General features: G+C 39.2%; 2 protein-coding genes across 3 annotated transcripts in view; one reads left to right on the top strand and one right to left on the bottom strand.

Moving 5' to 3' along the window:
• Window positions 1-10,249, bottom strand: part of slc49a4 (solute carrier family 49 member 4) — a 52,650-nt gene extending 42,401 nt beyond the window's left edge. Inside the window, exons 1-2 of the mRNA XM_015001457.2 lie at window positions 9,807-10,249; window positions 5,143-5,236 (exon numbers count right to left, since the gene is read on the bottom strand). Of these exons, the coding sequence (XP_014856943.1) occupies window positions 5,143-5,236; window positions 9,807-10,104 (392 nt within the window). The 5' untranslated portion in view covers window positions 10,105-10,249. The remainder of the gene's footprint in view (window positions 1-5,142; window positions 5,237-9,806) is intronic.
• Window positions 10,250-10,287: 38 nt separating this feature from the next.
• Window positions 10,288-22,554, top strand: hspbap1 (hspb associated protein 1). 2 transcript variants are annotated; one of them, XM_015001456.2, is made up of 8 exons: window positions 10,288-10,487; window positions 12,067-12,278; window positions 12,625-12,803; window positions 14,166-14,302; window positions 15,806-15,977; window positions 18,050-18,133; window positions 19,157-19,267; window positions 20,911-22,554. In XM_015001456.2, exons 2-8 carry the CDS (start codon window positions 12,083-12,085, stop codon window positions 21,382-21,384), a joined length of 1,353 nt encoding a protein of 450 aa, XP_014856942.2. In that variant the 5' UTR covers window positions 10,288-10,487; window positions 12,067-12,082; the 3' UTR covers window positions 21,385-22,554. The 2 variants fall into 2 exon arrangements, with proteins under 2 accessions (XP_014856942.2, XP_014856940.2); XM_015001454.2 differs by having other exon boundaries at window positions 10,353-10,437.
• Window positions 22,555-22,932: the final 378 nt, after the last annotated feature.

The following is a 22,932-nucleotide window of genomic DNA, read 5'->3' as shown; positions in this document are numbered from 1 at the left end:
ATGACAGCAGATGAAGAAAAATGGTGACAAACAAGACGAATTAGAGGTCAGCTGAGGACGCTGCGCTGTTGGAGGGAAGGAAGAGGGGAGAAATGGAGTAGCCATTTCAAAAAGTGACGATTAATCACAGTCGATGAACCCTGCCAGGCCGAATTTGATTGAGAACGAGACACAGAAGAAGCCTGCCCTGCTGCGAAATCGGCCCGACTGCTTCTGGTCCGCAAGAGCTTATGGACCCAATTCAGAAAAAAACGAATGAACAACAAAAAAAAAGGCCAACCGAATTCTCCTGCGGAAAACATCACCGCAGCAATCATGGGTAATATAAGAGCCTCCTGCGAGAGCGGCGGAAAGGGGCCTGGCGGCCAATCAGACAGTCTGTGAAAGGAAGTGGAATCCACCTGGTTTACACTAATCAGACAGCTGTTCTGTATGTTAATGCCAGACAGATAGACGGAGCGAGACCAGAAATGGCAAGGCAATGAGCGAACGTCTGCAAACGAAGGAGGCAGAGAAAAGGCTGACCTTTTTCATCTGAGTGTAAGAACAGATCACGGCGAGGTCTAATCAGTGACCACTGATGCAAGCCCTGAGTCTTGTTCGAAATTAAAAAAAACCAAAAAACATTCAGCCTGGTTATCAAAGATCGTTTTAAGCAGCTCAGCACACACACGCACACACACACACAAAAGAGAGAAAGGAAGTCAGACCGGTCAGCGTCCTTCCTTTGATTCCCTAAAAACAATCCTATAAACATGAAACAAAGAGGCAAATTAAAAGGTAAATCACAAAGAGAAGGCCCTAGTCTATCAAACATGAAAAGATGTCTGGAACAAACAGAGCTGCAGGAGGGCGGGGGGTTTGAGGGAACGTTACTGTTTCTAAACTACAACACTGATCACAGAAACGGGAAAAGTCCCTGCTGGGATTCGACTGATCATGTAACGCCCTTGATTTAAAACTCATTCACAATTTGTAGACCAGCCAGTTTCAGCTATTTGAATGTTTAATGTCTATTTTTCCCCTCCATCACATAATCAAAGTCATTTCAGCTCCATATGTCTGATACAAAATAAGTGGCGGCTACAGGAGAGGAAGTAGACTCCACAGCGACACAACAAAGCAAAGACGAATCCCCGCTAATGCTAATGCAAGGGAAAGACTGACACCTGCTGGTGGTCCGTGGCGATGCAGCACACTCTGGCTTTTCTTTTTCCCTCTGAGAATGCAGAAGGTCATCCATTAAAACATGGCTTCACAGGCTCTGACCTATTACATTTATTATGCAAATGAAACTGAACCGTGTCACGCTAACATTTGCGGTGTGATTAATGTTATCTCGGCTTTCACCGGGCTTTCTTGTTTTTCCCCTTTGAAGGAAAACTCCAAAAGAGCTGAAGGTCACGGCTGCGCAGGGCAACTCCTGCCAAAGGAAACAGCAGGCGGCCGTGACTGCGCGCTATTGAGCCTCGGCTCGTCAGATGCCAACGGATGATGTATGGTGTTGTGTAGCTGGACTCAGATAAGGTGAGACGTAGGCAAGCTGCGCTGAAGACGAAGGAAAAAAATAAGAAGTTTTAGCTTGTGTTGAAATTTTGTGAAGATCCAGCTCTGCGTGCATTCGAAAGGAGAACGGGCTGGCTGAGCGCGGTTTCTACACAATTAATTTCCTCTTTATAAGTCATCCACTTCGGTTTCAGAGTTTAAAAAACATGTGAGCAGAAAAATGTTGAGCTGTTCCACTCCAATCTCTGTGAGAAAAGTAGAGCATTGTTACATTTCTTGATAGTTTTCTGAGGGGGTTTTATGTTCCAGGTGCAGTAATGAAAATACCTTTGGCCTGCTCATTCTCAATTTAATTCAATTTAATTAAAAATACTTCAGGTAAATGCTTTTGTAGCTCATTATTGAAGATTCTTAAAGGAGTTCTTGTAGGTGGCGGTGGCTGTGAGCAGCTGTAGCAGTCTGTATCACAGGGAAACTCAACAAGCTTCTGACTGAAGATACAGTTGATGTAAAACAGTCTGATGAGGAAAAGGTTTCATTTTGTGAATAATTATTTTATTTTAAGCGTATATAACAGATACGCCTGTCAACATGTCAATAAACAATATAATCCGACAAATAAATATTAATTTAATATATAAAAATAAATATATTTACATTGAAATGTTACCTGAGTTACCGCATTTTAAATGTTTCTTTTAAAGAATTTATTACAAATAATATTTTTATATCGAGTGGCGCTGAAATGAGCTGTTTTTTACACAGCAAATCCCTTCATTAACCCCTTTCTTACCAAATCCCCAATGAGACACAAAGTGAGATATTATTTATTAGCGCTTAATAGGACAGATTTTATAACTGATATGACTCATTTAACAGAAACAATTTTCTGCAGGCTTCATTTGGGATATCCTGCCTCCTGGTAGAGCCCAAAGGAAATTATCCACGCAATGAAAATGCATTCTTGAAACAGCTTAATAATCAAAATGAACTTTTCTGAGAACTTGTGATCTGCGAAAGAGAAGCCTTGAGCTTACAAAGACGACTAAAAAAATGAAATAAAAAGTTTGTTTCTGTTGGGTTTTTTTGCCATCTTATATGGAAGGAGAGTTGTGCTTAAGAGACAAGCAGTTTGCTTTCAGAATCAAGTTGCGGCTGCATTTCTCTACATCGAGGAACACCAAATGAAAAGTTTGGCCGGGATATGTTAACAAAATATTAATTCATAAGATGAAAAACGCAGTATGTGAAATACCATTTAAAATTAAATTACCACTGAAATCCTATTCACTGACAGCATAGCAGGGATAATTCAATACCTAATTAGTACCAACCCCGGGTTTATTTATAACACGTTAAACACCAGAGGACCAAAGTGCAGTAAACACAGAAGGAAATACATAAGACTAGTGTGAGAGGAAACTAAAAAGATAAAACAAGACAGAAAAAGAGTGAGATTAGCATCAAAGACCCGAACAAAAGATTTGAGAAGTGGTTTAAAAACAGAGAAAAGCCTTTTCTAAATTACAGTGGTATGTAACAATATATCATATCTACACTACAGTATCACTGTGTGCAATGTTTGTATCGCAAAGGTTTGTTTGTGTGCAGCAATTATTTTATGATCTATTCCAAGGGTTATAAACTTGCATTTTTCATGTAACATTGAGTCCGTTGGTTAGAGTTCCACAACAGCAGCGGAAAAAAATGATATTACCCAGAATGCTAAAGGTCAGAGAGTGAAGGATTCACAGATGAAAAACAGAGGAAAGAGGAAAATGGGGAACATACGGTGATTGATGTTGGCATCGAAATAGTTACCAGTATTAACCATTGCTAGACTCTCCAGTATCATGAAGCCCTACTGGTAATCCATTCCACATCCAAAAAGGAACAGCCACTCTGCTCACTTTATAGGGTTTCCCAGTAGATACTGGTACAAGTTACCAGAAACGACTTTAGTACTGACTGGTCAACACTAAAGTCAAACTGGAAACGCAACGTCAGAAGACTGCCGGTTGCTGATTGGCTAACGGAGAAGCTTCAAGCACTCTGCTATACTTGGTTCATCAAGGAAATGTGGTTTTCCTGCTTAGCTTGTTTGCTGACGTTTTGCAACTATCACGGTTTGCTGAAGCTCAAATCAAGTCAAGTTTGTACATTTGCACATTTCAGCAACAAGGCGGCTCAAAGTTCTTTACATCATAAAAACATCACGTTGTCACCAATTACGAAACAAGCAATAAACATTACATTTAGTCAAACGCCAACATCCAAATCATCAAGCAAATATACATCAAATATGATGATCGATGTGGGTTCCAGTCTAGATTTAAAGGAACTCAGGGTTTTGTAGTTTTCTGGAAGTTTGTTCCAGATTTGTGGTGCATAGAAGCTGAATGCTGCTTCTCCGTGTTTGGTTTTGGTTCTGGAGATGCAGAGCAGAACCAGAAGACCTGAGAGGTCTGGAAGGTTGATAGAACCACAACAGATCTGTAATGTATGTTGGTGCTAAGCCGGTCAGTGATTTATAGACTAACAGAAGCATTTTCCCTGACTGAGTTGTGCAGACGCTGCTGCAATAATCAATGGGACTGAAGATAAACACATGGAGGAGTTTCTCTAGATCTCGCCGAGACATTAGTCCTCTAATCCTGGAAATGTCATTCAGGTGATAGAAGGCCGACTTTATAATCGCCTTTATATGGCTCTGAAGGTTCAGGTCAGATTTCAGACCTGATTAGCTTCTGGCTGTAATAACAGAAGCTGAGTGCTGTACTCCAGCTCGATCATCTTTAGGTAAAAAAAAAACCAAAACAAACAAACATAACCTCAGAACTGTAAAAAAATATCATTATTCGCTGCAGCTGTTATTTCTAACCAGAAGTTTAATTTCAGTGTGATTAATTCAATGCTAACTGTACTTGACCCAAGTTGGCAAAATTTCACAAATTGATGAGAACATGTTGAGAATTAGAAATGTTCTTTGGCTTAAAGTCTCTCTGTCGCTGTGCTTTTATTGTACCCATCAACTTTAGTACCAAGAATTTCAATGGAAAAAAAAAAAAAAAAGCTGTGATAATATTTTTGCCATGTTGCCTAGTGATACTGTTACAGAAAAATAACAAAAACAACTTAAGAGCCATTGAGTCAGATGAGTGAGTTTGGAAGAGTCCACACTTTATCCTTCCTGGAAGGGAGAATAAAGAGACAAATCACTCAAAACCTCATCTGACCTCGCCTACTTAACTTAGGATACCAATCGATGGAAGTACTGACAGACACGATTACTGTACATTAACATAAAAGAACAAATCAGACGTATGTGACCTAATGGGTTCATGTTCAGATTTTGTGCTTTAAATTAAATTAGAAAATTAATTTAGCATAAATGTCTATAATTCCTGATTTGAATTACTATCGGACTCATCAGACAAGAAGAGGACCTAACTTTGCCATGCTGGTCTCTTTTTCCGTCATATTTTCAGCTTAGCCATGAAAATATGTCAAACGCATCTAGTTCCAACAAAATGACCGCATTGCAGTTTGCAAGTCGCTCCGTGCCTCGTTTTCACCCTCAGCGTCACGTTTGCCCTCTACGACCATCTGCTTCCATAATGCATGCAGGACTCTTACCACCGTCTGAGGTGCAGGTCCGTCAGCGGGATGCTTCGCATGGCCGATCCCAGCAGCATGAAGAAGGCCGAGAGCAGGAGGGAAGCCCGTAATCCTGCACAGGAAAGAAAGATGACAAATAGACAGGAAGAACTGGCTGCAACTAAAACGAGTGAGAGAGGTTCATTTTACGACGACACTGGGTTCACAATTTGTCCTGATCCACATTTCTGTGACACATGATTCTGCTGCAACCTATGAAAGTATTCCTGTAGCGCGAGATCAGACTTTTAGTTCAGTCAATCAGAAAAACTGGTTAACTATAGAAAAACCAATTTCCTACGTTTCAGGTTTCCATGTATTATTTCACCTAATCTTACTTACAGAAATGCAATGCAGAGTAAATGTATTCATACCTCCTTGAACTGTTCAATGTTGTAGAATGACCCAGTCAAAGTCTAGATCTCAATCTAATTGAGAATATGCAGAAAGATTTGCTAAATACAAACACTTTTCACATCTTTCTTTGTGAAAAGAAACAAAAATACAACTTTTTTTTCTTGTTGCTTCAAAATTATGAATCTCTTTGTGTTTATCACACAAAATCTCAACAAAGTGCTTTGAAGTCTGTGGATAAATTGGGACAAAATGCAAAAGGTTAGCGCAGTATGATTAATTTAAAGGCACTGCATAATGCCAACCCTAACTAAAGTTGGACGAAAAACAATGGTTGCAGTTTTTCCTTTTTTTAAAATGAGTTTCAACAAAAGTGAAAGTCTGTATGTCGGACTTAGAACAGTGAGGCCTCACAATTATATCACCTGAACATTTCATGTACATCAACAAAAAAACTCTTGGTATCTTGTTAAAGATTGCCTGAGTTACATCAATACCATAAATAAAGCTTTGAGAAAGTTTGTCACTCTTAGCCTTGAGGATATTTAAGCTACACATTATAGTTGGCCTATTTCGAAGTGAACCATAATTTCCTAGATCTCTGGTTAACAGCCTGTAATAAAACAGAAGGGGTCAGATAAGCTGGATAATCATTAACTAGTAAATAGGGGCTTCAGTTCTGATCTGCACCTCTTCTCAACGTTACTTCAGTTTTCTACCGGGCGCGTTGCTTTATCTTCTGGATCTGTGCAACAACTTGATTCCTTTGTGTTTCAGCCTCTGTGTTGCACATTTGCTGCCTGCCTTGGAACATTGTCCTGCAGCAGGTTTTGTAAAAGCTGCAGCTGTTTTAAAGTTTAGCCTCCCATTTGACTTCCAGCAGGAGCGCCTAGCTAATTCAGTGATTACGACTCAGTTTTTGTGCTTTCTCTAATGTGCATACTGTTTTATACTTTACGTTGTTTGCCATGTTTGAACTGGTGTAGATGCTGCATTAGATGTTACGGTGCTGCCAGTGTCCTCTGTGACCTCAGCAGGTAGAGTACGGTCAACCGTGCCAAATGTGGGCATCTGCTCCAGTGAACACTGTCCAAAACGGTAATGAATTATGGCCTTCAAGAGAATCGAAATGCATTCCTGACACCTGAAAGTAATATCCAACAAAGACTGCATACAAAAGCAGTAGTGTGTAATTATATATTTGAGCCCACTGATTATCAGATGCCAATATTTGTGCGACATGCTGTGTTGTGAGGTTGAAATGAAATTGTTCTACTCTCACAGACCTGGCTTGGGACTCATTCTTGACACAAATTCCTGCAGCACTGTTTTATTTTTTTGTTTAGTTGTTCAAAATTTTTTTGTGGATGCGGTTACTGCATGGACAAATGCAGAGTGGGAGTGATCATTTTGTAAGATTGACAGTCGACCGATACTTAGAAACCAATCTGCAGCATGATTCTCTGCTCCTTATGTGGATCAGTAGACCAGCTACAGTACACAGTATTGCACACTGTAAGCTGATATAGTGACCCATAAAGCTTTATCTCATTAATAGACGTGGTGCAGAAGTTGTTCAAAGGCTGTTAGCTGTCTGGGGTTCAATTACAAGTCAAGAAAGTTATGACTAAAAAACTAGCTAAAGATCTTGTCAAGATGTTTCTTGTGAGAAAAAGCTTCAAATAAGATATATTTCATCCAAAAAAGAAAGAAAAAAAAAACAATTGGTCATTAATTTTAAGGGGAAGCCATAATATGCATACACATTTTAACGTTTGTTTTCAAACACTTCAAAACCAACCATTTCACCTTTTCAGATGAAAGAATTAAAATTCAATATGATTGAGTTATGCAGCCAGAACTAAATAAACAAATAAATAAATAAAAGATTTATCGGGAACCAAATGTCAGCACATCCAAAAATGAAAATAATCATTTAAAAACTTACATTGCATTATTGCTTAAGGCTTTCATCGTTCCTCTTTACAAATGTTTGCAGAAGCAGATATTTTGAGAGGCTCCTGCACCGTCATCATCTGACTGATTCCATGTTAACAGGTAACCACGGTTACTTCCACTTCCTCCCTTCATCACCACTTAAGTGTAGTGAGGCCAAGAATTTTAAATTCTGGAAAATAATAGATTTTTAATTTAGGTTATCAGAAATATATATATATTTTTAATCCTTCCTTGCTCCTCTCTCAACTTTTTAAATTAGTTTTATAAATCAAACTTCTCAAAAACATCACTTATAGAAATCATGAAGAGCACCTTTAAGCAAGAATTAACATACTTTTCATTAATATTTCTGTTTGTAAAAGTAGTTAGAGTGCTGTAATATTCTAATGTTAAATGTCATGTTTTCAATTACCTGTAAGTGGAAAATTATCATAATTAACAGAAATAAAAGCTTTCAAACATCCATCTGTGTCTACGTAATAGCTGTACAGTTTCTAAAATAAATGGGCTTTTCAATAATATTCTGATTTTCTGACTCGCTCTGTAGTAAAGTGTTTCTGCCCAGAGATTAAAGATAAAAATCCTTCATCCACAGTGACCAGTCTTTTATATGAAACTCTTCTAATAAAACGGGCAGACGTACTCTGATCTAAAACTGAATGAAAGAACATGAGCAACAGTTATCGGCAGATAGAAACGGTTTTATAGCCAACATATGCTTCAGAGAAGACTGTGAAATGCTAATAACATTACAAGTAAAATGTTGGGATCAGAATTTTGGAAAGTAGTCTCCATCACCAAATAATTATACCGTCAAAGCATCTTTTGTAACGCCGACGCTTCTGTGACTGGATTTCTCTTTAAATGGCGACACCTGCCCAGTTGTTCACAAGCAGTTTCTACCTCCGAGTAAGCAGGAGCTCTCAGCAGGGAGCGAAAGCCTTTCCCCCACTGATTCGTGTCTCTGCATGTGGATGTCAACATGTGCATGTATGCAGCAGAAATCCATGAAGGCAGACAAGGCTTAAACCTGTAGCAACCGCTCTTGTAACCAAATCAGACCATGTGACAACGCAATTTGAGAAAACAGGACATCTTGTTCTTATTTTTACTTTTTTTTTTTTTTAGGTTTTATAAGTCTGTGAGAGCAGCTTTACATTGACTCACTGTTATTAATTTCCTAACATTTATGTAAAGACGGAGAAATGCAGACTGAAAAAACACTTTGGCGCAGATAAAAACAGAACTCCCAAAGTTCTGGTGATGAATCAGGATCACAAGACCGTCAGAATTATTCCGCTCAGGTTTTTGCATGTTTGCAATCAGGATAATGAAATGCAGCACTTTGTCAGACAAAACTACCACTCCTCAGAGTGGAGGATATTACACACTTTGTGTCAGGTGATGCAGTGTGAACTGGTTAGGTGGGGCCCACTCTGACTCAGAGGCTTAAGTTGGGTTCTTCAACTTCCTCATAATAAATCGAAAGCGCTTCCCAAAATATTCAGGACTTTCTCAATGCTGATGTCAGTGATGACTGAAGTTTTAAAATGCAAACATGTTCTAATAGTGTTTATGTTCATATGGCTCCAACTTCAGCTGTAAACTTACCGAAGGGAACCATGGAATAATTAATTCATCATTTGTTCAAATTACAGTTTTGATATAGGCTCTTTACCCAGGGCAGCACAGCTTTAGGGGGCCGCAAACGAAGACTTATCTTGCTTATTTACATGTCCTGTTAATGGAAAATGGACACCCCCTCACTAATGTACAGTTTATACACTGTAAGAAAATACAAGTGCACACCAAAGTGTCTAAAGATGTCATCTTATTTACAGTTTGTAATTCAATGTCACATCGAAAGACTGTGTCACATTTTTGTTTTGCTTGTTGTTTGGCTACATTTTATAAGCTCAAAATCTAAAATGTCTAGAGTGGCTAAACCTGAAATTGATTATTTTACAATGCAAGATTATTTTAAAGTGTAGGGGAGAAAATATATATATTATTTTATTTTTAGTATTTAACCTGTGATCAGATCTTTGAACAACTGAGTGAAATCATTTTTTTTTAATTAGCAAAGTTTTTTTTTCTTTCAAAATTTTGTTCAAAGCTACAAATATACTCATACAAAGACTAAGTAAATGTATTCATTCCTTAATAAAAAAAATACAAATAAAAAAACGGTGGCAGTAGGTAATCATGTGGTCTTTAAAACGCTGCAATGTCTGATTTTCATCACCCAAATTCTTGAGAGTTTTCATTATCGAAACTTCGATAACATAATGTCTAGACAGGACACGTTGTACCAAATTAGAACAACTCACCTTTTTTGTCCATTAACCACATAAACAGCAACCAGGGAAAGAACCCAACCGGGCCCCACAGAACCAAAACTGCGATGTCAGACTTGGTGAACCCGTAAGCCTTTACAGCCGAGTTCTGAATGGGTCCCCAGAAGTTCCAGACCATCCCTTGCATGAGTGCCAGCAGGGAAAACAGGGTCAAAACCAGCCATCTTCTGCCATACACCCGGCTGTTTACAGGCTGGCTGTTAGTCGTCCCAGCGGAAGTCGGAGCAAGAAGCGGCTCCCTTTCTGCCTCGGTGCTCGAAGCGGCACCCATAGTAGCCGCTCGGTTGTCAGTGTAGTCCGAAAGCTAACTTTTACGTCTGTGTTTGAGGGACAACAGAAGTGCTGCTCAGCTATTGTCGTGTACAAAAATAATAACAGACAAGCAAACAGCCCCCTTTCTTTTTTTTTTTTTTTTTTTTTTTGGGAAACTGCTCCACTGCGCATGTCCAAACGGAAATAGTTTGCGGTGGGGGAAACTGGTGTGCTACCGCCGCCATTACGGCCCCGCTTACGCGCGAGCTTTACTGAGGATGTTGCAGCCAAAAAAGAGCCAAAATGGAGCAGTTACAAGAGCCAAATGTAAATTGAGAGCTCGCTGTGTCATGTGAGTTTTGTTTATATCCGCCAGAAGTTCCTCTGCACGTGTAGGGATAGGTGAGTGTTGATTTTCCATAGAAACAGACGTCTCCACGAAGCTAGCTGGAGCTGATTTCACTTGGATATTTTCACTGTTAAACGGAAAATATGAATCTATGCTTACAAACAAACATAAGGCAGCTAACACCATTAGTTCCATTTTTATTTTCCAATAAATGTACAGCCCCGTTAAGCTGGTATTTTGTTTGAAATTAGAATAGACATCATCTTAATTATTGGCAAAATGTAATGCTAATAAGTTGTAGGATTCCCGCTGTTGTCTCATTATAGTTCATTAGCATTCAATGCGGAAGTTCAAACTTAACTTTAGCTTCCGAGCAAGATTCAATTTCAATAGTTTTTTGGGGGGGAAATTGCTTTCAAAATACATCCAACACGTCTCAGAAAACAAACAAACAAAAAATCATTAAACAGGAACGACGTGCAAAACGGATACAACATTACTAACCTGGCAGTTATTGTGGTCAAACCAAACAAGGGTGCGATTAAATAGTACCATTATATTTAAAAAAAAAATCAACAAGTTATCCGAACAAATTTTCTTCAGATCTTCTTACATTGTATTACAAAAATAGAATGAATATGCAGAAGATTAATTTTTTTACTCAATACAGGCGTTAAGATGACTGCTTTTTGTTGCTAACAAACACATCACCACACCCCCACCACTCTGCCTGACAGTTCATGTAAAGGTTTTGTGGTCATGCAGGATTAATGTCATCTTGCGTCTTTGCTCTAATTTCAGAAATTTCTTTTGATAATTTCGCACCCAACGTTTTGGATACTAAAAATGGCTGACTGCTGGGTGATGCACACCAGATGGTGGTTTTGCTTTTTATTTAAAAGAGGATGATTTAAAGGCATTTCTTATATTGTACTTGTAGTTTTATGTTAGGAAATTAGGTTATTTTACAGTAAAGTGTATCTACAAGCAGCTGGGTTTTCTGAATTATTTTAGTTTATTTGAGGTTAAGAGTCAATTAACCCAAAGAGGAAGAACCTAAAAGAATATTAATAGTGTTATGCAAAATTTTTAAACAGAAAGACTATTTTATGCTTGTAAAATAGTTGTAAGTAGAGATTAAAAATGCAAAGAACAAATGAGGGCAAAGAACAAATGAGGGCAAAGACCTAACAAATCAATGACATCCAAATGACTGAAAACCGCATTTAATAAACCAAGACCAGTCTGTTTATCATCGGATTCAAAAGTCAAGTAAATTTATTAGTAGTCCAAATAAACTAGATTGGAAACATAGAGATACATTTTACAGAATATATTATGATCTCATAATGAGTCAAATTACCATTGCTTCCTTTAATTTTCCACTTGCTGTATGCCTCAAAAAGAAGACATAGCATAGAATAGAATAGAATAGAATAGAATAGAATAGAATATACTTTATTGATCCCCAAGGGGAAATTGCTTATTTGTTGAAAGCTACTTCATCTTAGGTGATAAATACAAAGTTTGTAAAATATATATCCTTCTGCATACCATCTGTGCTTGGCACAAATATTAAGCGCTGACTCTGCTAATACCGTATCTTATTCCCTTGCTGCAACCTGTGAACAGCGTGGACCCCCAGGCAATGGCTGCCGTGACCCCCATTAAACCCTTCAGCCCAGAAGAGACCAGATGGATTTTGGATCATTTGCAGCATCCTGCAGTTTTCCTGAACATGACCCAGGGCTGGCCTGTCCTGCACTGGACTGCACAGCATCTGTCAGGCTGCCTCCAAGACAGGCTGATCCGATTCAGACTCGGAAGGAAAGAGGCAACAAACGGTAAGAACGGATGATGGATCCCTTCAGAGGGAAGGCGTCGCTCCTCAGTAATAAATCATCTAGAATCCATGTTTAGCAAGAAATTGGACCTGAAGCTACAGTGAGTCTCCTCTGGCTCTCACCAGGTTAAAGCTGTTTATGAATTGAGGTTTCAAATGCAGATGGAAAGAAAACCATTCGAAAGTATTGAAAAAAGATTGAAGGGCTTATAAAACTGTGTTGCAGGTTTTTTTGTTTGTCTGTTTTGTTTGTTTATATAATTAATTTAAAATGTTTTAAAACAAAGGGATTATGAACAGGACTGAAGTTCATCCAAACGCTCTTGTTTCTTCCTCCCTCTCTGCAGCTCCTCTGTTTGAGACTCAGTGTTCGTACATCGAGGCCAACGTGGCTCAGTTCCTGCGCTGGACTCAGCATCAGACCGATGTGGGGTCTTTCTCTGAATACCCCTGCTCAGAGTACTGGGCTTACGCTGACTACAAGTACATCACCACGCTGTTTCACGATCAGCCTTCCATGTTTGAGGTAACCGTGCTGCCCCACTTTTTGTTTCCATTTGGACGCTGTTGGATATTTGTGATAGAATCGCCATGAATTCTTTGGAACACCCTGAGATTTTAATGAAAAAAATCTGGTGGACTCAACCAGCAAATAGAAAACAGCTTGTTATTGCAACTTTCAGCAGGATAATGTTTGAAAGCATGTGGCCAAATCAATTCTGAAATGCATCACCAGACAAAAACACAGCCTTCTTCGATGGCCGTTTCTGTCCCCTGGCCTAAATCCTAAAAAAACCGTTTGGGTGCACTGAAAGGAGCAGAACTTAAATCCCAAATCTCTGAATGATCCTGTCCAAAAAATAAAAGGAATGGTTCTCGGTCTCTCCATGTGTTCTCTGTGAAACGTTATAGAAGAAGACTAAGTGCCGTCCTATGAGCAACAGGAAGATGAGCAGCTGGGATGCTAGTAGTTGCACCACCAGTAAGTTTGGCTAAAACAAAAATGTCTTTTTTTCATAGAAATGTACTCAATAAATATTCTTAATTTAAAGGTTACATTTATTTTTTATAGCTTAGTCTCTACTCATTTGCACACTCCTTAGATATCTTAACTCATAATTTAATTTAATATAATAATAAATAAAAATATGCTGCTCACTTCAGCCTGCCAGACTTAGTGGAAGAGATTGAAATGTTCAAATATTAAGCATTGTGTTAAAAGCCAGAATAGCAGTTCCCAGCTTTCATTTAATTTGAGCTTCTTGTTTGACATTTTACGTTTGTCCCCGAGCACCAGCAGCTTTTTATTAACTAACTGACTCATCCTCTGCTCAAGAATCACATAAGTGTCACTTCTTTTCTTTTTTTTTTTTAGCAATGGTCTGGAATTTATTAATTTTTTTTTAGTCTGTGTGATTAACCGTTACAGGGGATCCACCTGCAATTATTATCTACTGACATTTATGGCTATGAGACGAGCAGAGAGTCACGGTGCAGGGAGGAAGGCTTCCTCAAGGCTAAATTGATCAGGCTGTCATTTCCAGCTGCTTTCATACAGAATAATGACTTCATTATCCCTTGTGGGATTTAATACTTTTGCTTTGGTAGTATGTAACTGACGAGGCAGTTTTCCTAGAAACAATTACCAATCTTAAGTTTACTTTTTCTGCTTGGACAACTTCATTTGTTTCCGTATGTGTGCTCTGTCACTGCGGCTGATGGTGTAAGGTTATAAATAAGCAATGAGATGGCGGGGTTGTAACTCTGGTGACAAGATCAGCCCTGTTTCTATAGTTTTGAAATAATTATGGGCTAAATTAATTCAGTAAACTTTAGTTATAATTTGGACACTGTTGTAGAAGGAATAAACGATTCCTGTTTATTCCAGGATGTAAAGTGGTCTGAGTTTGGCTTTGAGGGACGTACCGGGAAGGAGAGCACTCTGTGGATTGGCACAGAAGGAGCTAACACGCCGTGCCATCTGGACACCTACGGCTGTAACCTGGTGCTGCAGGTTCAAGGACGGTAAGAAGGAACAAACGTAAATCCATCACACAAACAAAAAAAAATTATACAAGCTGAGCTCTTCAGCTATATCCCGAACGGGCCCCCCAAATTTTCCTTTTCCGGCTTTTGTTTTGGAGCTAGAGAGGCATAAATGCCAATTAATAAAAGGCAAAAATAAAAATAAAAAGTTGTTTGTATTAATGAATCAAATAATTAAACAGGCCAATTTTTGAAAAAAATGATTTAATTATTTGTCTAAAATGAGTTGGAAAAACAAAAAAAAGGGCCAAAAACATTGTTTTAAAAGGAACGAAACCGCTGTGGGCGCGTTACTACGGCACACTACATCAAATTCACATTGGACACAGCCTGCATCAGTCAAAGAAATTAGCTTCATTATCTGCCCACCATCCATTTGACCTCTAGCGACCTTTAGGACAACCAGTAGCTACTTCTCTGGCACAGGAGTTGGTACCGGCGTGCTATAGTGAGTTTTAGGGTTGGCATTTTAAAACTTCGTTTTATTGACAATAACAGCAGTGTTGGTATCGGATACCAGATATTGACATCGGCTTAAACTTTCATATCGGTTCATTTGTACTATTTTCAGTCGGTCCGTTATTGTTAAGGTAACGTTTACCTTTCTTTGAATAAAAGATCCCCTACTTTGAAAATAAAGTTTTTGAACCAAATACAGATGAAGGCATCTGAGAAATTAGGTCTTTTTTAAAGCTGAATTTAATGGGTGTGTTTAAACCAATCCCTGCCATTTAAATCTGAAACAATGTCACGCTTAAATTTAACAGACAGGACCTGCAGCCGAGCAGGATTCCTCGTGTGTATTTCATCGCTGTTGGCGGGGAAAGTTTTCAGCCTCTTAAGCGCCCGACTCTTCCACAACGCTGAAGGTGAAGAGCACCGCGGCTGCTGACACTCGGCGCGGTCCGTCCTCTGCCCTCTGGAAAGGATTTAATTTGTCCCTCTGCTCTCCAGAGGAGCAGCAAAGAGCAGACGACGAGGCGAGCCACAATAACGGGGCAGAGCGAGCCAAGAAATGAAAAGGAAAAGGTCTGCGTTATCTCGCTTTGGCGGCCTCTCAGGGAGCAACAGTTGTGTCTCGCAGCTTGTAATTGGGTCTCGGGTTCTTTTATTCGGTATTGATCTCTGAAGGAATGAAATGCAGCTGCAGCAGTCTTTTGACTCTGCTGATCTATGAAAATACAACGGCGTTGATTGATATCATGACATTTGGCCTTCTGCTAGATCAGATCAACAGGAAATAAAAAAAAAGCATTGGCAAAGTCAAATAGGTTTTAAACGAACAATAGAGGGAATTCAATTTAGGTTTTAGGTTAGAAAAGATTGTTTGGGTTTGCAGCTGTCAAATAAGGGCAGAGTTGGAATGTGGATTGGGTTTTTAGGAATTCAGCTTTCTTTTACTGCTTTTTCCTTTTTCTTTATGCGGCATGAATACCGTGAAACAGATTGGACTCGGATTAAAATGGCGTCACTTCTCTGCAGGAAACGCTGGCATCTGTTCCCCCCTGAGGACACGGCGAAGCTTTACCCGACCCGGATCCCCTACGAGGAGTCCAGCGTCTTCAGCCAGGTCCACGTTCTCCGTCCAGACCCGAGGAAGTTCCCGCAGTTCCAGGGGGCCAGGGCCCACACGGTGACTCTGGAGCCCGGGCAGGTCAGAGTGGTTAGGTTAAAAATGCAACCTAATCTCAAAGATGACACTAGTTGATGAGTTTATTGATCCAGGACGCACAAAGAAAGGCTTGGATTGATTTATCTTTAAAGTTAATTAAAGGCTCTTTTTCACCGTCAAATTAAAACTTTCTTACTTCCTTTTTCTTTCTTTGATTGATGAATCAATGGCCACTTTCTATGACAAAGTATTAACACGGTACATGCGCCGTCGTAAGAAGTCCTTTTGTAACTTCTGGCCTGAACCAGAACGGAAAAAGTGAAGTTTTCCAAACTTTTATCCTTTTTTTTATAACAGATTAGAAAATGTATATTCTAGTAAGTTATCTAAACAGAGTAATTCTCATACGGTTTTATAGCAAAAGTATTCACTCCCCTTGAAATATTTTCACACCAAAGCCTACTCAAAAAACACAATGGGTTTATTGTGTTTATGTGACAAAGAAACGTGTCTTTGTGAAGGGGAAAGAAAGAGAAACATTCTTTATCAAAAACATCCAAGAAGGTATTGAGATCATAACAATTGTTAATAAATTGTAGCTTAACCTTACCTTCCTGCAATCACAGCTGCTTTTTTTGTTTTGAAGCACATCTGTGAACGTCAGGATTTCAGGTTTTCACACCTGCTTTTAATTAGATCTGGACTTTGGGCCGTTCTGAAACATGGCTTGTTCTAAACGTTTCCATTGTAGCTCTGGCTGTGTGTTCATGGATCCTTTCCCTGTCAGCCGGTGCTCTCCTCTATTTTTCTCGTTGCAAAAAAAACCCTCAAATTTTACAAAGTACTCTTGGTCTTGTTTCTAGTGCAAATATCTTATTACGCTTGAAGTAAAACAGACCCAGCTTACAAGTCACTTTACGGCAAGATACAGGAGCTTGTTTTAAATCAGTAATTCCTTAATATTGATGAGAAAGTGATAGTCCCACTAGCTTATAACGAGACATTTTTCCCAAGTTATGAAAATGGAATTCAGAAAAAGAAAATTAACACAGAAAAAGTGGAAATTGGGGAAAAAATAAAAATAGAAATTTGAAAATAGTAAAACAGATTTCATTTCTCTGTGCATCTCTCCACCGTATGAAATTACACTTTAGTTGTGGTTCTGCTTCACCTTTGGGTGATTTGGGATTTTATGTCAAGGAAAGTAAGATGATGAGGTTTGTGAAAGTAAACCTCGTCATCTCATTGGACAATGTGTTTGGGTGGGGGAAATCAGGGTTAAGTCCAGGTCAGCAGGTCGAGTGACGATTGACTTAACTTCCCACTTCAGATAAAGATGAGCTCTAAATTACTGGTAAACTCTGGGGGAGGGGGCTAGGAGCATTAACGTTTCCTCTTTCTCACCGTACAGTTCCTTTTTTCCTTTACTTGCCCTTCTTCATCCTGTTTTTTACTCAGGAAACAAAGAAACCAGTCCTTAGTGTCTGCTCTTCTCTGGGCCTCCTCAACCTTTAGAAAAACCCGCCTACATGTTGATGCGAGTCGATTCTTAGGCTGAAGTCATTGTTACCTGCTTAATTGAACATCTCTTCTGAGAAAGATGACCTAAGTATGTTTCATCAGAATCCCTGTCTTTCTTTTTTCTGGAAAAATATTATCAAGGTACGTTTTTTTCCATAATCAAGTCCCGATTGAGTCTGTGCGGCATTCCTGACCTTTGCACCTTTACCATCGATTTCATCGGCCTCCTTGCGTTTTCTGCTGCAGCTCACATAAGTAACCTTTGGTTCCTGCAGACAGCTTTTGGCCTTTAGTCTACATTTAGAAATGACTTGTTGACTTGGAAGCAAAGGCTGTTGGTCTCTATCTCTCCGGACTGAAGTCGATAAACCTTCTGCGTAGTTTTTATTTTTTGTTTTTAATAGAGTCGCCTTATGAATGGATGGACCGCTAACCAACGAGGGTTCTGGTTTAGGCTGCCATCTGCTGGATTATCTGCGTACTTAGTAGCTTTTTATCTTTGGAAAACAGAAGTTTAGAAACTAATTGCTGCCATTGAACTCTTGATAAATTAAATGTTTTTTTTCTCTCTCTTTCTTATCTCCTGTGACCAGGTGCTTTATGTCCCAAGGCACTGGTGGCACTATGTGGAGTCAATAGATCCCATCACCGTCAGCGTCAACTCCTGGATCGAGCTGGTACCGGCGCCCCATCTCTCCTTCGTCCTGTGTTCTTCACCTAAAACTTTCCTGAAGCAACGCTCTGAATAGTCCAAGGCGCTCTGAGGTTTTTAAACTCCTATGGAGTCTGGGAAAGTGAGAAATTTGATTTCATTGCTTTGTAAGGCCGTAGACGTGGGAAAAGAAGTTGATAGGACTGGAAAAATGCTGTCATTTTTTTTAGTCAAATAGCTGAGATTTCCAAACTATACAAGTAACAGGGTTCCTGTGTGCAGTCTGGAAAACTCTGGAATTTTAACATTGATCGTGGAAAAATATTTGTTTTCCAAGACTTTGCTCCCCGTCACATGGTCTAAACGTTGTGTCCCGTCTTTTCTCACACGCTGCTGTGACCTTTCTTGTCTTTTCTTCCTTGCTTACTTCAGGCTGGGGGATTTGGCTTAAAAATCTAATTCTTTTTTTTTGTCATACCAAATTTGATTTACGATTTTAATAATTTTAGTTTTTCTCACTTCCTTTCCATAAAAAGAAATTGCAAATGACAGAAAATATTGTCAAAAACAGACTTTTCTTTTAGTCATCCCTTCTCTGAGCTAACCTGAATTTTAGATTATAAATAATTAGAAGCTGTAAAACACGCTTGTCTAACAAGATGGCGGTCGTGAAACCTAAGAAGTGCTTTGGTGGGAAAAAGATCTAAATGAAAAAACTTTATCAATTGATCAAATCAATTTCATAATCCGAGTTGCTTCCGTCTTCATCTCCTTCTTTAGCAAATTGGTTTACAAATGGGGCAAAGTTGATTTATACTGCTTTTGCCTTATAATTAAAATCTCTAGAAAACTGCTTATTATTTTTACTCAGATTATCTTAGTCTAATATACAATGTGTTTGATTGGAGGCATTTTATTGTGACAATGAAAACAGAAGCAAATTTCTAAGCATTTTCACAAACACGATAAAACTGTCTGCATTAAATGTCAAAATTCTAACAGATAAATTGAGATTTTGCTTACGTTTGTCTCTCTTGTTTCTGCACAGGAAGTGGATGACGCAGCCCGAGTCAGCGAAGCCGTGACCAGGACGGTTGTGTGTGCGCTGAAAAGTGCGCCGAGTGACGACAACGCTGACGCCTGGCTGAACCCGACCGAGGTAACGGATACATGCTGCCGTGAATCCAAGATAACATAAAAAACAGAGAAAGTGATGACAAACAAAATGAAAATCCAGTTTCCAAATACTGACATGTTTTTCTTTTTATTATTATTATTAGTATTATTATTACCTTCACTAAAGATTGAAAAACATGAAATACCTAAATGTGCGGCAAGTTCTTTGAAAGCGGCAGCCATTTTAAATCAAACAGAAATAAAAATGTAAGACAGTATTATTCCCACCTAAACATCCTTATTTTCATCTAACTAAAAGAAATGCTATCAAAAAAATCACTGTCTCTGGAGAAAGCATCTAATAGTTTTTAGGTCTCCATCCAGTCTGCAGTCAGATACAAAACATCCTCACCTTTATGGAAAGCTTTTGTCTTACCTTGGTCGCCCTCTAGTGGTCCTTTTCAGGACTACCAGCCACATTTGGCTACTTTTTCTTTTTCTCTCTCTCGGTACCTCATGGAAATTCTGTTATCCCACCTCTAGAACATTCTTTAGTTTGTGTTTTTAAGCTGCACTGAGGCCACAGTGTGCATGGAGAGACCACAGCTCTTCTGAAAATGGACGGCTGAACGTGCGTATTGTTATACAGTGAAGTTAAATAGATCAGCCAGAACAGCTGTATGAGAGAATCAGTTTTATTAATCTATGCTGACAGCAATAAAACCAGCTGACTTATAACATGTACGTTCCACGCAAGCTGCCAAAACGGCTCTTTTTATTGGGATTTTATATGCAACACTAACGCAAAGCGGTGCAAAATTGTTTTTCTTTCTCTTTTTTTCTTTCCTTCCACTTCACAGAGGAAAATCTAAACCTGAAAAGCATGGCTACTTTTACCTCTGGATAAGATTCATTACAGCCAGTTGCATTCAGAAGTCACATAATTATAAATAACGTTGTTTGCATGTGTGTAATGCAATCTAATTATATCCAGCTCCTGATTCATGCCACACTTTTCAGATTTGTGTTTCTAGATGAAAGTAGGGCTGCATCTAACAATTATTTTTAGCTAATGGTTAGTCTATTGAAAATTCAAATGATTAATAGAATAAAAGAAATTGGCAAAGTCTGCAGATTTTTCATTTCACCACTTAAGCCTTTCTAGATAACTTTAGAAAGGAATGATGCGGATAAACAAATACTTCATTTTCTTTTTTAAGCAAGTTTAGGTTAACTTCTGCTTTCAGTACATTGTTCTTTCCCTTTTTTAATCTGTACACTCCTATTAACAATTATTCAATTACTAAATTAGTTCACAATTATTATTTTAATAATCGATTCATCACAACTAATTGTTTCAGTCATAGACAAAAGTTGAAAACACATAAAATGCCAATAAATATGACAAAACAGGGGGTTGAATACTTTTGCAAGCCACTGCATCTGATTTCTTCCCGGAGTTAGAAGAGATGATTTGATTTCTTTCGTTTACTGTCGCTGGTGTAAAGCTTTCCCAAGTTTAAACATTTTCACACAACACCAAATAAAGTGTTTTGTGTGATTATTAGTTGAAATTCTGGCATGTTCTGAAGAAATGTAGGCCTACAGCAAACTAACAGATCTTTTTTAAAGCATTATGAAGTTTAAAACATTAAATATTTTTTTTAAAAATTGTAAATTTTCCAGGAAGAAAAGTTCTCCCATGAAGAAAACATGCAGTATCTTAACCTGGCAGTGTCTGCTCAGAGAAAGACGGGCCTCTGCCACAGCAAGCCCAGTCCAGACCCGAGGGCCACGCAGCCTGCCAAACGGGACTCATGTGGACGACTGAAGCTCAGAGGAGACGGGGTCCGACTCCCGTTCGGGGAACATCTCATCCCCGTGAAGTGTCAGGACGACGAACCGGAGAAAACGGTTCCGGAGGACTCCTCCGGTGACGCTGCCGTCTCTCCTGGGAGCGACGGCTCTGCTGGGAAAACACGCACATGTGGTGCTGATTTAACTCGATTTAGCTCATGCGATTTAGCGGCGGACCACGGGAATAATCAGGGACCTTCGCTGATCACCACTAACGACCTGTTGGACTGTCTGGTCCATCCCGACATCATCAGCCGTGTGACAGAGCTTCTCCTGGAACGGCACCGAGGCGGCCATCTTTAATCTTCAATCTTCGATCCTCACCTGCCGCAGACGTGAGGCGCTCGGCGTCGAACATGGATCTCCAGCAGCAAGCTGCTCACTTCCTGCTGTTATGTGACACCTTTCATTTGTCCCCTCATTCTGGGGTCCTCGCGCTGCGGACTCCAAATTTGAGTAAACGCAATTATGTGGTGAGTCATGCCGGCGAGTGGCTCTGACATTTCCTCCCTGTGTCATCCAGAACATGCTAATCTGGTTTAGCTGCCCCGGCAGAGGAAAAATGAGCACCTCGATCAAGTTAGCATGTTAATGCAACAAGTAATTCAGAATAATATTCCTCTGATGGAAGCATTTGTTCTCTCTGTGGTGCTTTGGTGTCATTTAGTGACCAAAAAAATTGGGCCTGAACCTCCATGACTTCCTGATCGTAATGGTTTCAGGATGTATGAGAGCTGAATGTGGGGTTAGCGACTGAAACCGACCAAAATGTTTCAGACTTCTACATTAAAGGTGTAACATTTTTCTTATGTAATTGAATTTACTTGTTCGTTGCATAAAAGTCAATTTGTGTAAACTAGAATGTCACTGAAAAGTTCAGATATTACATCAGAACAATAATAAAGAAAAGGGTTTCTAAAACAGAAATGTTGTGCTATGGTTTACACCGTCATCGAAACCCTTCACAAGAACAAGCTGGCTTTTCATAAAAATCTGTATCCAGTCGTACGTGGAAAGTTTAGTGGAAGGAAAAGCTGAATGGTATATTTTAGAGCACATCAGCTTTCCTCTGCTGACAAGCTTAGGGAAATACAGATTTAAATTTTTAATACAAGTAGGCAAAAAAAAAGACCAATGCCTGCCCTAATAACCATGGTGTCACTGTGATTGATTGGCCAGCAAATGTAACGCACCTAATAAACTAGGTGTGTTTGAAGAGTAACAGACCACTGCTGAAGCAGTCTGGGCTTCCTTAAAACCCCCATGGTACGCTGCACTGATGCAGTAATTTGTGTAAAAGGAATCTCATGAAAAGCGTTGAGTGTACATAATGTGTCGTTGAGAGGAATACCCTTCACTAGGTTGACTTTGTTTTAAAATGTCTTATTTTGGGTCTTTTCTACAATTCTAAATTTTTCAGAAACTCAATTGGCTGTAAGCTGCAGTTACACAGAAATAAACTCTTGAAACATACCAGTCTGTGTGGAATGCCTTAATTCTCCCTGTTGCTTGGGCACTTTTTCCTTCCTCTAAACTTTCTAAGAACAGCCTTGGGTTCAGCACGATGCAGCTAGCTAATTTAACAGTAACCGTTCAATCACTGTTCAAATACAGGTTCCAATTGAACCAGGAAATTTGTCAGGTCCTGGATCAAACACCTGCTGTGAATTTGCCAACTTCCTGTTGGAGAACAGGAAGTTGTGCAAAAAGTACCACATGGATGAACAGTTGTATATGTGCATTCAAAGGTTTAGAGAAGATCATATTAGGTTCCCCTGTCCAGGTGCATTTTGGGTTCATCTTGAAATTTCTCTCAGAAGCTAAATATCCTTTAGTAGTGTGTATAAAACT

Source organism: Poecilia mexicana, unplaced genomic scaffold, assembly GCF_051168715.1.
Source record: "Poecilia mexicana isolate PSO_F unplaced genomic scaffold, ASM5116871v1 scaffold_2, whole genome shotgun sequence".
NCBI classification, from domain to species: Eukaryota; Metazoa; Chordata; class Actinopteri; order Cyprinodontiformes; family Poeciliidae; genus Poecilia; species Poecilia mexicana.
This window is presented reverse-complemented; position numbering and strand designations above follow the sequence as displayed.

Excerpts from the sequence above, each read along its gene's own strand:
- hspbap1 (XM_015001454.2), top strand. The coding sequence starts at position 10,364 with ATGTTGCAGCCAAAAAAGAGCCAAAATGGAGCAGTTACAAGAGCCAAA. Across the intron at positions 14,303-15,805 it reads GTGCTGCAGGTTCAAGGACG|GAAACGCTGGCATCTGTTCC; the intron begins GTAAGAAGGAAC and ends ACTTCTCTGCAG. Across the intron at positions 19,268-20,910 it reads CCTGGCTGAACCCGACCGAG|GAAGAAAAGTTCTCCCATGA; the intron begins GTAACGGATACA and ends TAAATTTTCCAG.